Source organism: Podarcis bocagei, assembly GCF_964188305.1.
Source record: "Podarcis bocagei genome assembly, chromosome: 15".
Lineage (NCBI taxonomy): Eukaryota > Metazoa > Chordata > Lepidosauria > Squamata > Lacertidae > Podarcis > Podarcis bocagei.
The window spans coordinates 14,245,270-14,259,586 of record NC_138141.1 but is presented as its reverse complement, the minus strand read 5'-3'; the positions used below and the strand labels follow the sequence as shown (position 1 = coordinate 14,259,586).

The 14,317-nt window shown below is 43.9% G+C and overlaps 1 protein-coding gene across 1 annotated transcript; it reads left to right on the top strand.

The window, feature by feature from the left end:
- The first annotated feature begins 6,319 nt into the window (after nt 1–6,319).
- LOC308574223 (nucleoplasmin-like) lies at nt 6,320–13,945 on the top strand. Its single transcript, XM_081171854.1, has 7 exons — nt 6,320–6,408; nt 6,497–6,582; nt 8,279–8,398; nt 8,667–8,760; nt 10,504–10,706; nt 11,450–11,519; nt 13,885–13,945. Exons 1-6 carry the CDS (start codon nt 6,339–6,341, stop codon nt 11,504–11,506), a joined length of 630 nt encoding a protein of 209 aa, XP_081027980.1. The 5' UTR covers nt 6,320–6,338; the 3' UTR covers nt 11,507–11,519; nt 13,885–13,945.
- Nucleotides 13,946–14,317: the final 372 nt, after the last annotated feature.

Genomic DNA, 14,317 nt, shown 5'->3' with positions numbered 1-14,317 from the left:
TTGTGTTGACTCCTTTTCCTTCAAACTTAAGAAAAGTGCTGCTGGATCAGGCCACAAGGCTCATATAGTTCAGAGTTCTGCTCTTACAATGGTCAGCCAGATTCTTATGCACCTTTCAGAGAAAATTTCAGCAGGTGTAGCTTGCATGACATGCTACACCTGCTGAAATCCCATTTTCTGCACAATAATTAAAGGTGCAGGGACCTGATCCCTTTCTTATATCTTGCTATCCTAGTTGCAGGGTGGCTGCCTTTTATTTCTTTCCCTTGTAGGGCTCTTGAACAGCTGCCGGAAGAGCAGGCATTCAGTATGGTATGGTAAAGGACCCCTGACAGTTAAGTCCAGTAGCGAACGACTCTGGGGTTGCGGTGCTCATCTCACTTTATTGGCTGAGGAAGCCGGCATTTGTCCGCAGACAGTTTTTCCGGGTCATGTGGCCAGCATGATTAAGCTGCTTCTGGCGAACCAGAGCAGTGCACGGAAATGCCATTTACCTTCCCGCCGGAGTGGTACCTATTTACCTACTTGCACTTGACGTGCTTTTGAACTGCTAGGTTGGCAGGAGCTGGGACCGAGCAACGGGAGCTCACTCCGTCGTGGGGATTCAAACCGCCGACCTTCCGATCGGCAAGCCCAAGGCTCAGTGGTTTAGACCACAGCGCCACCATACCAACAAATTCAGATTACATAAGAGAAGTGAATTTGGTCCTGTTGGGTGACTGGCCCGCTTCCCCCTAAAAATGAAACCTTTGTAGTAAGGACAATGACAGGAAAACGTAGTGGAAAGTGTGCAATAACATTTGCTTGATGCCGCATCCTATTTCATTTGTTCACAGAATGAATGCTTGATAAACAGTCACATTGTATAAAACTCTCTGCAAACTTTTGTGTGAATGAAGCAGGAGGAATGCGCACCAAACAGATCATCTGGAAGTGACCCTCGCTTCCCTTAAGTTCACCAAATTCACAACATGAGTTTGTGCCTCCAGTATTTTAAGAACTGCACAAAAGAGAAATCCTGTCAGGTTTGGTTCCTCTCACCCTCAAAGCAGCGATGGCTTGGAAAAGGAAGGAAATGATTGTACCCTCAAAAAGGATTGGATGAGGGAGGGCAAAGTTTCCTCCTTTTGGTAAGAATATTTGAAGCAATAAGGCCTTTACAAGGGATGTTTGTTTATTCCCTATCCAGTTTCTTGGAAAATCTGGACCTACTCCAGGGATGGGGAACCTGTAGCCCTCCAGATGTTCCTGGACTCCAGCTCCCACCAGCCTCAGCCACATGACTAATGTCTAACAACATCTGGAGGGCTAGAGATTCCCAGTCAGCATCATTAGGAAATGTAGGGATGGACACCAACTTGGATGGCTTTAAAAGAAGATGAGACAATTTCGTGGAGAATAAGATTATCCATGGTTACAAGTCATGATGGCTATTTTCTCTCATATATATACATATATATGTGTTCAGTTACAGATAGGTAGCCGTGTTGGTCTGCCATAGTCAAAATAAAAAAACAGAATGAATATATATATTCTCTTTCCATGGTTCATACACACACACACACACACACATATATATGAAAATAAAAAAAATTCCTTCCAGTAGCACCTTAAAGACCAACTAAGTTAGTTCTTGGTATGAGCTTTCGTGTGCATGCACGAATCTGAAGAAGTGTGCATGCACACGAAAGCTCATACCAAGAACTAACTTAGTTGGTCTTTAAGGTGCTACTGGAAGGAATTTTTTTATTTTCATATATGTGTGTGTGTGTGTGTGTGTGTGTGTGTGTATGAACCATGGAAAGAGAATATATATATATTCATTCTGTTTTACAATTTAAAATACTCATTTTACACCCTTCAGATATCAATGACTTCCTTTCTTCTCTTTCCATGGTTCATTTTACATATCATAAATCCCTACATATTTTACAAAAACTGTATCAATCAGTATTCCATTATTGCATCCATCAAAACTTATTTACACTGTTGAATGTATCTTAATGCTGCCAGTGTTTTCAGCTGTACACAATTATTTCCCATATATTCAATAAACGTTTTCCAGTCTTCTTTAAACGTTGTTTCTTCTTCTTCTCCTCTTATTCTTATGTTAAGTCTGCAAGTTGTGCATATTCTGTCAACTTAAGTTGCCAATCTTCTTTGGTTGGGACCTCGCTCGTTTTCCATTTTTGGCTAACAAAACACAGTCCGCAGTAGTAGCATACATAAATAACCTTGGCTATTTTCTGTCTCTATTTTTGGATCGAGTATACCTCTGACTGTGAGTCGCTGAGAATCAGAGGTAGGGAGAGTGCTGTTGTGCTAGAGTCCTTCTGTGAAAATAGGATATTGGACTAGATGGGTCATTGGCCTAATCTAACAGGGCTCTCTTTAGGACCTCTCCTATATAATTATTTGTAAAATCAGAAGCCCTTTGCATCTCTCCCCCTACAGCCCTTGGATAGGACAAGCTATTCCTTGCTGAAATCCCCTCTTAAAGGTACACAAACTGTCACTATTTTGGGGTGGGATTCAATCACATACTGGTGAATTCACATTGCACAGCAAACCCATCCCCCCCCCCAAAAAAAAAGAAGAAGAGAGAACCCTGAACTTTTTACAGTAAGAAAAGTTATTGGAAAATGCACTCGAAAGTGCAGGATAAAAAGTGCTTGCATAAAAACTAACGGTAACCAAATCAGAAACAGCTGACTTCAACAGGGTGATGTTCTCTAACCTCCCCAAGATCTTTATAGAAATGAATAAGGGTGAGTCCTGAATAAACAGGCTACCTGGAAGCAATGTTGCATTTTAACATACAGCCACAGGCTTAAATGATAGGGCAGTTACGGTGATCTAATGCAAGAGTGAATGCGAAAAAAGCAGTAGCCTTCAATCGCATATAGGGTAGTTGGATGCAAGTTACACCATCACAGCTATTACAGGGGCAGAAACCCTGCCTTTGGTTTCACTAAGACCATGCTAGTAATGTACTTACTAACCAGATGGTTGCATTACATGGATTTTAAAGGCTTGCTCCTTAATTAAAGAACTGGAAGTGATCATGCCTGTTTCATCCTTTTGTGTACTGCTCAATTTTGGAGATAGATGCAGTCTCGCACACTGGGGCACCCAAGGGTTGGGTCTCTTTAAGATAAAATGTTTGCATCTTGTTTCAGGGCTAAGTTCATTGGCCCAAGCTGAAGCTAAGCACCTTATCTCTCTATATAAATGGTCTCTGGAGGCTTAGGAGGCTGCTGAGTTACAGTTTTGTAAGCGGCACTGACTCCTTCAGGGACCTAAAAGTGGTAGGAAAAAGCTGAAACTTGAATGGTTATTTTATATGTTGGCATAGTATGCTTATTCTCTGGTAACTTAGAGGGCATTTCAACTATATTATTATTTGCTTTGGAAACTTCATTTTTGTAGTATTTCCTATTAAAGGCTTAGGGGTGTTGCCTGTGCCTTGGAAAGGTGCTCTTTAATCCTTATTTCACAGGGCTATAAGAAGGATAAAAAACCCCTGTTGCTTCATCTGAATAGCAGTAGTGAAGATGAAAGAGGCTTGTTTCAAAGTCTTCTGATGCGCTTAATATTTTTTAAACAGGACACTCTAGCAATGATGACATTGTAGTAAGCAGGAGTGAGTTGCAGGATTGTACCCAACCACAGCTTGCCAAGAAAAAGTACAGTAAGTGAGGAGTTGGGCCTGTAATTGGGGAATGTGGAGAATTGGAGTTCTGTTTAACATTCCTCCAATTGACAAGCTTTGGCGATATCTAGAACTTAGTCACAGTTGGAAAGATTAGTAAAAGAAACAAGTCATAACCGAATGTGGAATCCTTTGTCTATAAAACCTTGAATCTGTAAAGCTAGCCATAAATTTGAAGATTTGTTGAACTGTGTACTGCTTGAGAAAACATTATAGGGTGCCCATTCAATGTAATTAAGATGTTCAAACTAAAGTATGGTAAAGTGATTTGAAAGCTGTGACCTTTCTGAAACCTTTGGAATCTAATGTTGAAACAGATAGGAAGAACAGCTTAGAATCAGTTTTTAACAATTAACTTGGAAGGCTGGAGATAGCTAGAACTAGCTGACTTGGAGCAGAGGGTAATAGATTTGTTGTCTGTGCTCTGAGATCAGCCATTTTGCTGTTATATAGGCCTGTTTCTGGTAGGTGACTTCTAAACCAACATTGGCACCACTAATCGCCGGTACATATAGACACAAACAAAGCTAAACTCTTTAGCCTTCTCATTGTAATACAGCAGGTTGTATGTCCCAACTCCACCATGGAAGGGAAATAACAATTCTCTATGAATGCAAAACTTGATATTACTTGATTGCAATGAGTTCCTGTTCCCCCTATTTCCTCGCTATTGGCAAAATTTAAGAAATGCTGTTCTTACTGCTGCCAACAAAAGCTTAAAGCAAGGAAGACATTCCAGTAAAAATACTTCTGCCTGCTTAATCTCCTCCTCTTGTGTAAGATTCTCTATCTAGTCCCCTTCTCAAAGAGTTGCCTTTGACACTTTTTAAATATGCTTTTTATTAGTTTTCTTACTTAACAAACACAAAAAATTAACAAAAATGATAAAATAACAACCCCCCCAAAACATCAATAAATCCATATGTTCTTACAAAAGAACTTATGCCACCATGTTCTTAATTCCCAGTTCCTTATCTTCCCCAATAGACTTCCGTCTTTCTCAAAGCGGGTCTGTCTTACCTGTTTAATTAACTGCTTCTTTAACCATTTTGCCATTTCTTTGTTATCTGAATACTAATAATCCATATTGTAGTTGGTGAAAATTAATCAAAGCATGCCCAGGATTTAACTTGAGGGCACTGTTTTTTAAAAAAATATTCTTTATAAATTTCCCACTCCTTTTTGAACTCTTGGTTTGGCTGTCTTCTAATTGTCTCTGTCATTTTTGCCTGTTTAAGATATTCAAATAATTCCTCTTTTGTTGGTACTAATTCTCCTTTCTAATTTCTGGCAATTAATATTCTTGCTGCCATTGTAGTATAGCATATAAAAATATTCTCTTTTTTTCATTTGGAATATTTGAATCTAAAATGCCTAAGAGGAAGGCTTCTGGTTTCTTTATGAAAGTTTTCTTAAACAATTTTTTCAATTCTTCAAATATAATATCCCAAAAATTCTTAATTTTTTTGCAACCCCACCACATATGAAACAGTGTCCCTTCTGCCTGTTTACACCTCCAGCACATATTAGATCTTGTTTTATAAATTTTGGATAGTTTGCTGGGAGTTATATACCACCTGTAAAACATCTTCAAAAGATTTTCCTTTGTGTATAACAGGCCATAAATTTCCATTCTTTATTCCATAATCTTTCCCATGCCAGTAGTTGGATATTTTTACCAAAATCTTTCTCCCACTTAATTATTACTTCTTTCACCTCTTCATCTTTCACTTCCCATTCTAGAAGAAGCCTATACACTCTCGATATTCTTTAAAAAAGATAAAAAAATGTCAGTATTATTTGACTCTACCTGTTTTCCACCAGGAGCCTTTAGCAAATAACTCAGATTCTAGTTTAGAGCATACCATCAGTAACATGTCTCTAAGTCAGTGTGTCTGCTCTCCTTCTGACATATGTGCTTACACATACATACACCTGTGAATGACAAAGGCCAAAATATTTATCCATGAAGAAGCTTTCTATCTTGGCTCTAGGCTGGAATGTCAGCCTAATTCTAAACTTGGGGTTTAATCTTGTGTGTAAAACTGTTTGCTAATATATGCATTTTTGGGTACGTTGCTTGGCTGGAGAACTTCACTGCAAAATTCAGAGACATGCAAGTTTCAAAGGCTGTGTTGACTCTCATAATGTACTGTGCATGGGAAATCAGATTTGCCTTTAAATGTGAATTAAATCAAATTTCCACCCCCTCCCTACCTGTGAGGTGCAAAAACTCTAAACCACACTCGGTGGGGAATGCATATTCAGCTATTAAATGTAGCTCTTCCTCACTGGTATATAAACAGCCATTGGCTGGCAATACAGGTTTCAGAAACTAGATTTTCCTCCATTCCTGTGGTTCAGAGGACACTCCCCTACCATACCTGCTGCTGTGCTCTTAATAGTTGCTTGCAGCTGATGCAATTTCCTTTTTTCGAAAATGAAAATAAAAGTGTTCGTTTTTTAACCTTTCCTCCAATTTACCTCTCAAAGCAAAAGAGCATTTGCAGAGCTGAAATGAAGCACGCTGCCTTTTCTATATGTTCCAGGTTCTTCTCCTTGCTAGAAAAGTACAGGTTTCACCACATTCCTTTTTCTCCCCCTCAGACTAATCCCTCTGTAAATAATGGTCCTGGAAGACAGCACGGCCACCACTCAAAGCTCTAGGTCAGAGCAGCCTACTTGTGTCATTTGGGGTAAGAAGTTTTGCTTCTCCGTGCGCACAAAGAAGCCTTTCCTCAACGGCTGGTGAGGGTTTTCTGAGATCTCCTTTATTTCACACAGGATGTCGGCTAGATGGTAAGAACCCGAGCTACACATTTGATATTCCAGAAGAGGAGGCATATGAGCAGCAGCTGTCCCTGAGGACAGTAAGTAACTTGCTAGCCTTGTTGGTGAATGATATTTAACAGTTGGCTGGCCATGGTATGTAGCATTTGGTTCACATCTGGTGTTTGAGAATGTTTGACTTTGGGTGTATATAGAGCAGGTAAGCGGGTGGCGCTGTGGGTTAAACCACAGAGCCTAGGACTTACCGATCAGAAGGTTGGCAGTTCGAATCCCCGCGACGGGGTGAGCTCCCGTTGCTCGGTCCCTGCTCCTGCCCAACCTAGCAGTTCGAAAGCACGAAGTGCAAGTAGATAAATAGGTACCGCTCTGGCGAGAAGGTAAATGGCATTTCTGTGCGCTGCTCTGGTTCGCCAGCAGCGGCTTAGTCATGCTGGCCACATGACTCGGAAGCTGTACACCGGTTCCCTCAGCCAATAAAGCGAGATGAGCGCCACAACCCCAGAGTCGGTCACGACTGGACCTAATAGTCAGGGGCCCCTTTACCTTTAGAGCAGGTAAGGGGGGGAAGCCTCTTCAGCCTGAAGGTCACATCCCTTTGTGTGCAGCCTTTCATGGGTCACAGGGTAGAGGCAATAGTGGGTGGAGCTATGGACCCGACTCTTCCATTTGTTCAACACACTACATTCCAGAAAAGTCAGAGGTTTCTGCCCACACACCTGTCTTCATCTAGGCAAGCAAGAGGCATTGCATTCCCCCTACTCTTCGGTCCTCCCCAATATAAAGAATAAGAGACATGACAACCAATATTTGGGTGAAATCAGGCCACAGCTTCAATGACAACGGATGTAAGAGGTTTGGCATAGGCATTGGGTAGATCCCCATGCCTTCCGGCCCACCAGAAATGACGGAGTCCCAGGGAGTAACTCCCCCACTGGATTGCACCTGGGGAGTGCTGTGGCCCCTCGCCCCCACCTGGGTATCCAGACAGAAGCATCTCCCCTGGATCCTTTTTAATGGGGTGCTACATTCCAGAAAAGTCAGAGGTGTCTACCCACACCCATGTTTCCATCTAAGCAAGCAAGAGGCATTCTTCTTCTTCAAGGATACATTCTGCATGAGGAAGGCACAGAGCTGGGCCAGTAAATGTGTGGCCTGCAGACAGCCTTGAGGGCCAAAGACACATTTGGCCCCTGAGGTTGCCTGTTTTTGGTACAGAGTACCTATCCCAATTTGGTTTCCTCCAGGAGTTATTGGACCACAACCCCTATCATCCCTGACCACTTGTGGCTCATAACTAGAGGACCGCAGGTTCCTCACCCATGACCAAGCCAATACCCCATGTCCCTCCACCCAGCTTATTCTGCAAAGTTCAGTTTCTGCAGCCAAGTCAAACCAAAACGAACTGTAATGTTACATGACCTCTGTTCACATGTGCCTCATATCTCACGTGCCAGGGCATGGTTGAGTTCAGTGTCTGGAGGGCCACAGGTTCCCTATATTTGGCCTAGGCCTTGAAGTGGTGTGGAACTTCACATTGCAGTGGGAAAGAGATAACCCAGTTCAGTATCTCACTTTGCTTGTTTCTTATTTGCAGCCCATTTGATGGCAAGAATCTGATTGCAATCTACATTATAGCTAAAATAAAAACACTGTACTTGGGGTTGGCTCATGGGGGAACTATAATGGCGTTATGCCAAAGATACAAGACTACTTTCAGAAATGGTGGTCTTATTACAATTTCTTTGAGGTCTTGATGGCTTTGAATTCTGTCAAAAGGTCTGCCTAGGGGAAAATGCAAGGGATGAACTCAATATGGTGGAGATCTTGCCCCCCAAAGATAGCAAGCCATCTACTGCAGTGCATATAGCAACCTTGAAACTTTCTGTGCTTCCAATGGTGAGTACTTCCTTTGCCATTTATTTATGCATTTTTTAAAGAAGTGTGGATTACCTCTGCCAAAATAATTTCCAGCCAGCTCAAATGTATTACCTGAACCTCCCAAAAGATCTGACTGGGGAGGCCATCAACTAGAGGAGGACTGATCTAGCATAGATCACAATAGGTTTTGTGTTGCCAATCTATCAAAATGGAATAGCTGTTGATGTCATTGTTATGATATGTGTAGTGGTGAGTGTCTCAGAATATGAACTTGTGTACTCTCCAGGCTTCCTTAATGGGACTTGACCTGGCTCTTCCTGTCACATTCAGGCTAAAATCAGGCTCTGGGCCAGTCTACCTTGCCGGACAATATTTATCAGGTAACGTCTACTGGGGCGGGAAATCCTTCTCAGCTCAAGGACTGAATTCCTTTCCAGGGCCCCCATGTCAAGGGTGGGCGAGGCCAGAGAGAAAAGCAAATGTGACTCATGGGCTGGAGTTTGGTAAATGTATCGCAGGGGAGTGCCGAAATACGTAGTCTGGTAAGACAGCTGGTTGAAAGAATAAATAAACTTAAGTTTATTAGTTGTGGCAAAGAAAGCCATTCTGAGTATAGGTTTTACACGTGGCCAAGATAGAGCCAAAAACTAATGGTAGCCCATGCTAACTCATACTGACTAAATAGGAGAAGAATCTGGAAGGTAATAAAGCCAGAAAGGAAGTGAACTAGCTTACCAATGAGTATTTACTAAGAGAGAAGAAATTGGTGAGGAGGAAGAACAGGTTTGCCCTCTGTCTGTCCCTCCTGACTGGTTCAGATAACTCATTGCAAGCATTGTTGCTTTAATCCCAACCTCTTGTCATAGGGTCATTCCAGCTATGCAAAAATTTGGAGGTTTCTGCTCATGAATACACACCCTTCTCATTTTATTTAGCCAAGCAAGAGGCATTATCTTGCTTCAGGGGTACAATTCCAGCCAGGCACCCTTTACACCCCCTCCTGTGGTCTAAAGCATGTGATTGTGAAGGGAAGATGCAAAGTTGATTTTGAGATGCACCAAGTACGCTGTCTGACAAAGGCTCTCCTGAAATCTATTTATCCTGTAATTTGGGGTGGGTACATGCCTTGATAGTTGCTTATCCTGTATCCTGTTTCCCCATAGGCATCAGAATTTGAGTTTATGTATGTCATCCATGAGCCCAGGTGGGCTAAATCCTGCTGACAGGCTAGTGTTTCTCCCCTTGCAATCACACACCCCTTACCTCTTTATTGCTCCCTCATTCATGCCTGCATGTGTTTGGGCATATCAAAATACTGCTATTGCTTAAGTGCTGCCTGAAACCTGGTGCTTTCGAAAAAGCTGCTGCTTGCATTACCAGAATAATCATCACAAGTAACTCTTTCTCCCATATAATCCTGGGGATCATAGCTTCAGGGTATCAAGTGTTCTATTTGCACCAGTCATCGTCCAGGATTTCCTGTGGCTATCATTTTAGATAAGGAAAACAGACATAAATTACATCTACAAAATTTAACGCGGCATCTAGGTTTGCCCACAGAGTCCAGCTGTCTAATAATAATAATAATAATAATAATAATAATAATAATAATAATAATAATAATATATATATACCCCGCCCATCTGGCTGGGTTTCCCCAGCCACTCTGGGTGGCTTCCAACAAAATATTAAAATACAATAGTCTGTTAAACATTAAAAGCTTCCCTAAACAGGGCTGCCTTCAGATTTCTCCTAAAAGTCTGGTAGTTGTTTTTCTCTTTGACATCTGGTGGGAGGGCGTTCCACAGGGCGGGTGCCACTACCAAGAAGGCTCTCTGCCTGGTTCCCTGTAACTTGGCTTCTCGCAGGGAGGTAACTGCCAGAAGGCCCTTGGTGCTGGACCTCAGTGTCTGGGTGGATAGATGGGGGTGGAGACGCTCCTTCAGGTATACTGGACCGAGGCCGTTTAGGGCTTTAAAGGTCAGCACCAACACTTTGAATTGTGCTTGGAAATGTACTGGGTGTCAGCAGTAAATCTGGCTGTTTACCTGTGGCTTGATTAATCATGGTAAATTTTCATACGCCACCTCCTACATGATCATGAGCCAACTCTCCTCTTGCAGTTGGTCCCCCTTTGGACGAGGATGAAGATCAGGAAGAGTCCTCTAATGAAGAAGAGGAGATGGAGGCTTCTTCCAAGGAAAACCTGTCAACAAAGACAGATGAGATGGAGGCTTCTCCTGTAAAACCAGTCAAAGCCCAATCTAGCAAGCAGGCAGGCACATCCAAGGAAGAGCCACCACAACCTGTTCAGGAGGACTCTCTGGTAAGCCTACACTCATGTATTTAGAGAATCTTCACCTGATGTTATTTTCCGTACGCTCTGGCTTTCGCCATGGTGTTCCACTGTGCCAGAAGCAAGTTAGTCATGGTGGCCACATGACCTGGAAAGCTGTCTATGGACAAACACTAGACTTAACCACCCTGGGGTCCTTTATCTTTTCCCTTTTTACCTATCCATGTAAATAATTTGTTTACCCCTTAACCCCAGTCATCTCCTAAGCAGTGTACAAGAAATCTAAAGGTAAAAATCCGTTAAATCAAACTTCAGTTAAAATGTCTGCTGGAATTTGTTTTTAAAATTCCTTCAGTGGGCACTGGGAAAATAAAACACGACTGGTATAGAGAAGTTATTTCTCCACTTAGGTTTAGAGATCTCCCCCTTCCTAAAAATTGGTCATAGAAAGCTAGCCTATATGACTATACTGAAGTATTTTAGAATTTATTTTTTAATATAGAGTAATGACGCTCCCTTGTTGCATTTCAGACTTGCAGCACCCTTGGTCTAAACAGCCAGGCTAGATGAACAGAAAACCTAGAAAATGTTTTGGGTGGGTTTGGCAGTGGCTAGAGCAGATCCAAGACTGTTGCCCCAAAGGTACTGCAGGATACAGAAGCATCACTCTAAGACTTCCTTCAGTGTTTGGAGTGACCCTCTCACTAAAAATATTGGCCTCCTTCTTTGCATCTTGATCTTCATGAAAGTGCCATTTAAACTTCCTTCTGCAGGGGAGAAGAGGAAGCAGAGGGGGGAAGGCTGCAAACAAGGGACAACTGCGATTATAAGTTCTGATGGAAGGTAAGGTAGAAGTGACATAAGAACATATACAGTGGTGACTCGCAAGACGAAATTAATTCGTTCCGCAAATCTCTTCGTCTTGCGGTTTTTTCGTCTTGCGATGCACGGTTTCCCATAGGAATGCATTGAAAATCAATTAATGCGTTCCTAGGGAAACCGCCTTCAGACCAGGTCCGGGGACAGTCTGTCCCCGGACCTCTTCTGAAGGCTGGGGGGGGGGGGACAAGGGCTTTTCTTCTCACCCCCAGCATTTTAAAAAACCCTGGGACAGCGGAGGACTTCTCCGCTGTCCGGGCGATCTTAAAATGCTGGTGGGCGGCATTTTAAAATCGCCCCGGGACAGCGGAGGACTTCTCCGCTGTCCGGGGAGATTTAAAAGCCCCTGGGAAGGCAGGCAGGGGGACAAAGACTTTCGCCCCCCGCCCGCCTTCAGAAGGTGTTCCCACCCCCCCGCCCGGCTTCGCAGCAGCGCTACGAAGCCCGGCGGCTGGGGCGGGTGTTCCCGCCCCCCCACCCCGCTTCGGAGCAGCGTTCCGAAGCGGGGTGGCTGGGGCAGGTGTTCCCACCCCCCCGCCCGGCTTCGCAGCAGCGCTACGAAGCCCGGCGGCTGGGGTGGGTGTTCCCGCCCCCCCCCGCTTCGGAGCAGCGTTCCGAAGCGGGGTGGCTGGGGCAGGTGTTCCCACCCCCCCGCCCGGCTTCGCAGCAGCGCTACGAAGCCCGGCGGCTGGGGCAGGTGTTCCCCCCCCCACCCCGCTTCGGAGCAGCGTTCCGAAGCGGGGTGGCTGGGGCAGGTGTTCCCACCCCCCCCGCCCGGCTTCGCAGCAGCGCTACGAAGCCCGGCGGCTGGGGCGGGTGTTCCCCCCCACCCCGCTTCGGAGCAGCGTTCCGAAGCGGGGTGGCTGGGGCAGGTGTTCCCACCCCCCCGCCCGGCTTCGCAGCAGCGCTACGAAGCCCGGCGGCTGGGGCAGGTGTTCCCCACCCCCACCCCGCTTCGGAGCAGCATGGTAAAGCAGAAGCTCCACCAGTGAGCTACAGCCCTCCCTCAATGTTTTTGACCTTCTTGATGATGGTTGAGAGAAGAAATAAATTCAAGATAAAATGCACCAACCCAGGGCTTGCTTTCCTACACAAGACAAGCTAGAATGTGGCTACAGGACTTCCCTAAGGTGGATAGCAACACTTGTTAATACACAAGTGTCCCATTTCTCTTGGCCTTGTGGGAATATATTCCTGCTCCTATCTGGTCTTTGATGGCTGTATACATAAGAAGATCCTTTTGGATCAGGCCAGTTGCCCATCTAGTCCAGCAACCATCTGTGACCAACCTGCAAGCAGGACCTAAACAGAAGAGCACTCTCTCACCTTGTGGATTTCCAGCAGTTGGTATTCTAGAGCATTACTGATCCTAGGCATGGAGCAGAACCATATTGGAGGGCAGAGCTATCAATTGCTACTTGCCATGATAGCTGTGCTCTGTCTCTGTGGTTGGGGGCAGAAAGGCTCCTGAGTACCACTTGCTGGAAACCACAGGAGGGGGACTGCTTTTGAGCTCAGCTTCCGCTTGCAGGTTTTCTATAGCTACCTGGTGTTGGCCACTGTTAGAACAGCATGCTGGACTAAATGAAATGGCAACGAGATTGCACTGGCCTATTTATTTTGAATGTTTTATGTGATGCCAATAAAGGTTTGATGATGTTGATGACTAGATGAGCCATTGGTCTGCCTCAGCAGGCTCTTCATATATTCAGCTATAGGTTCTTTTTGCTCCAGATTCTTTTTGCTCTGTTGCAGTTGAGTGAAACCAAAAGAGTTTCAAGGAATGATTATTGTTATTGTTATTAATTATTAAATGTCTATACTGCTCTTCATCCAAGGATTGCAGGGTGGTTTGCAATATAAAAACATAAAAATGCATAACACAGTAACAACAACAACAACAACAACAACAACAACAACAACAACAACAACAACAAAAAATACCACCATAGTTTGCTGAATTGACCAAAGGCCCACAAGAAGAGAAATGATGGTGCTTTTTGGTATCTTCTCAGGCAATTATGCAGCAGTTACAATCAATCAATCAATCAATCAATCAATCAATCAATCAATCAATCTGAATTGTGGTCAAAGATCAGACAGCAGCAACAGTCACAAATATAGGTGCTTTTCCCATGAAGAAGGAGCTGATTCTGGGAGACCCTCTGTTGTTTGGAACCTTGACGGATGCTTTAGGGACTCCCTCCCAGGCACAAGGACCAGTGTTTATCCCAGTGTAGTTCACAAGGGTCTGTAGAGTATCCTCTATCCATAAATGCATGTGACCATGTTCTAGAAAATCCTAACACTTTCCTTTTCCTTTTTCCAGGAACCGAAAGAAGAGTTGGGTCTATTTAGCAGAGCTCAGAAGAAATAAAATGTGCATAATGTATTATTCCTGAGTCTGAATTCATCCTTTTTTCTTAATCTGACTGGAATTTAGGCAAGGCTGACCCTCAGCCATGGCAATTCCTGTGGCAACTGAAAAGAACAGGTCCTACTAGGATGCTGGCCTTTAGCAAGCGTTATTTATTTTTTCCTAACAGTGGTTGAAGTTTGGAAAAGGAGGACTGGTGGTTCAGTCCCCTTTTAAGTAACAGGACAGCCAAAACATGAATAAGCTTTGTGACTTGCCTTTTTAGAGAAATATGGAAACACTTGCAGGAATACCAGGGGTGGCCTGTGACATTTTGGTGCTTGAGGTTAAATGCCCCACAGCTGCAATGAGGGGGATCATGGGGATGTACAAGGGCTTCTGCTTC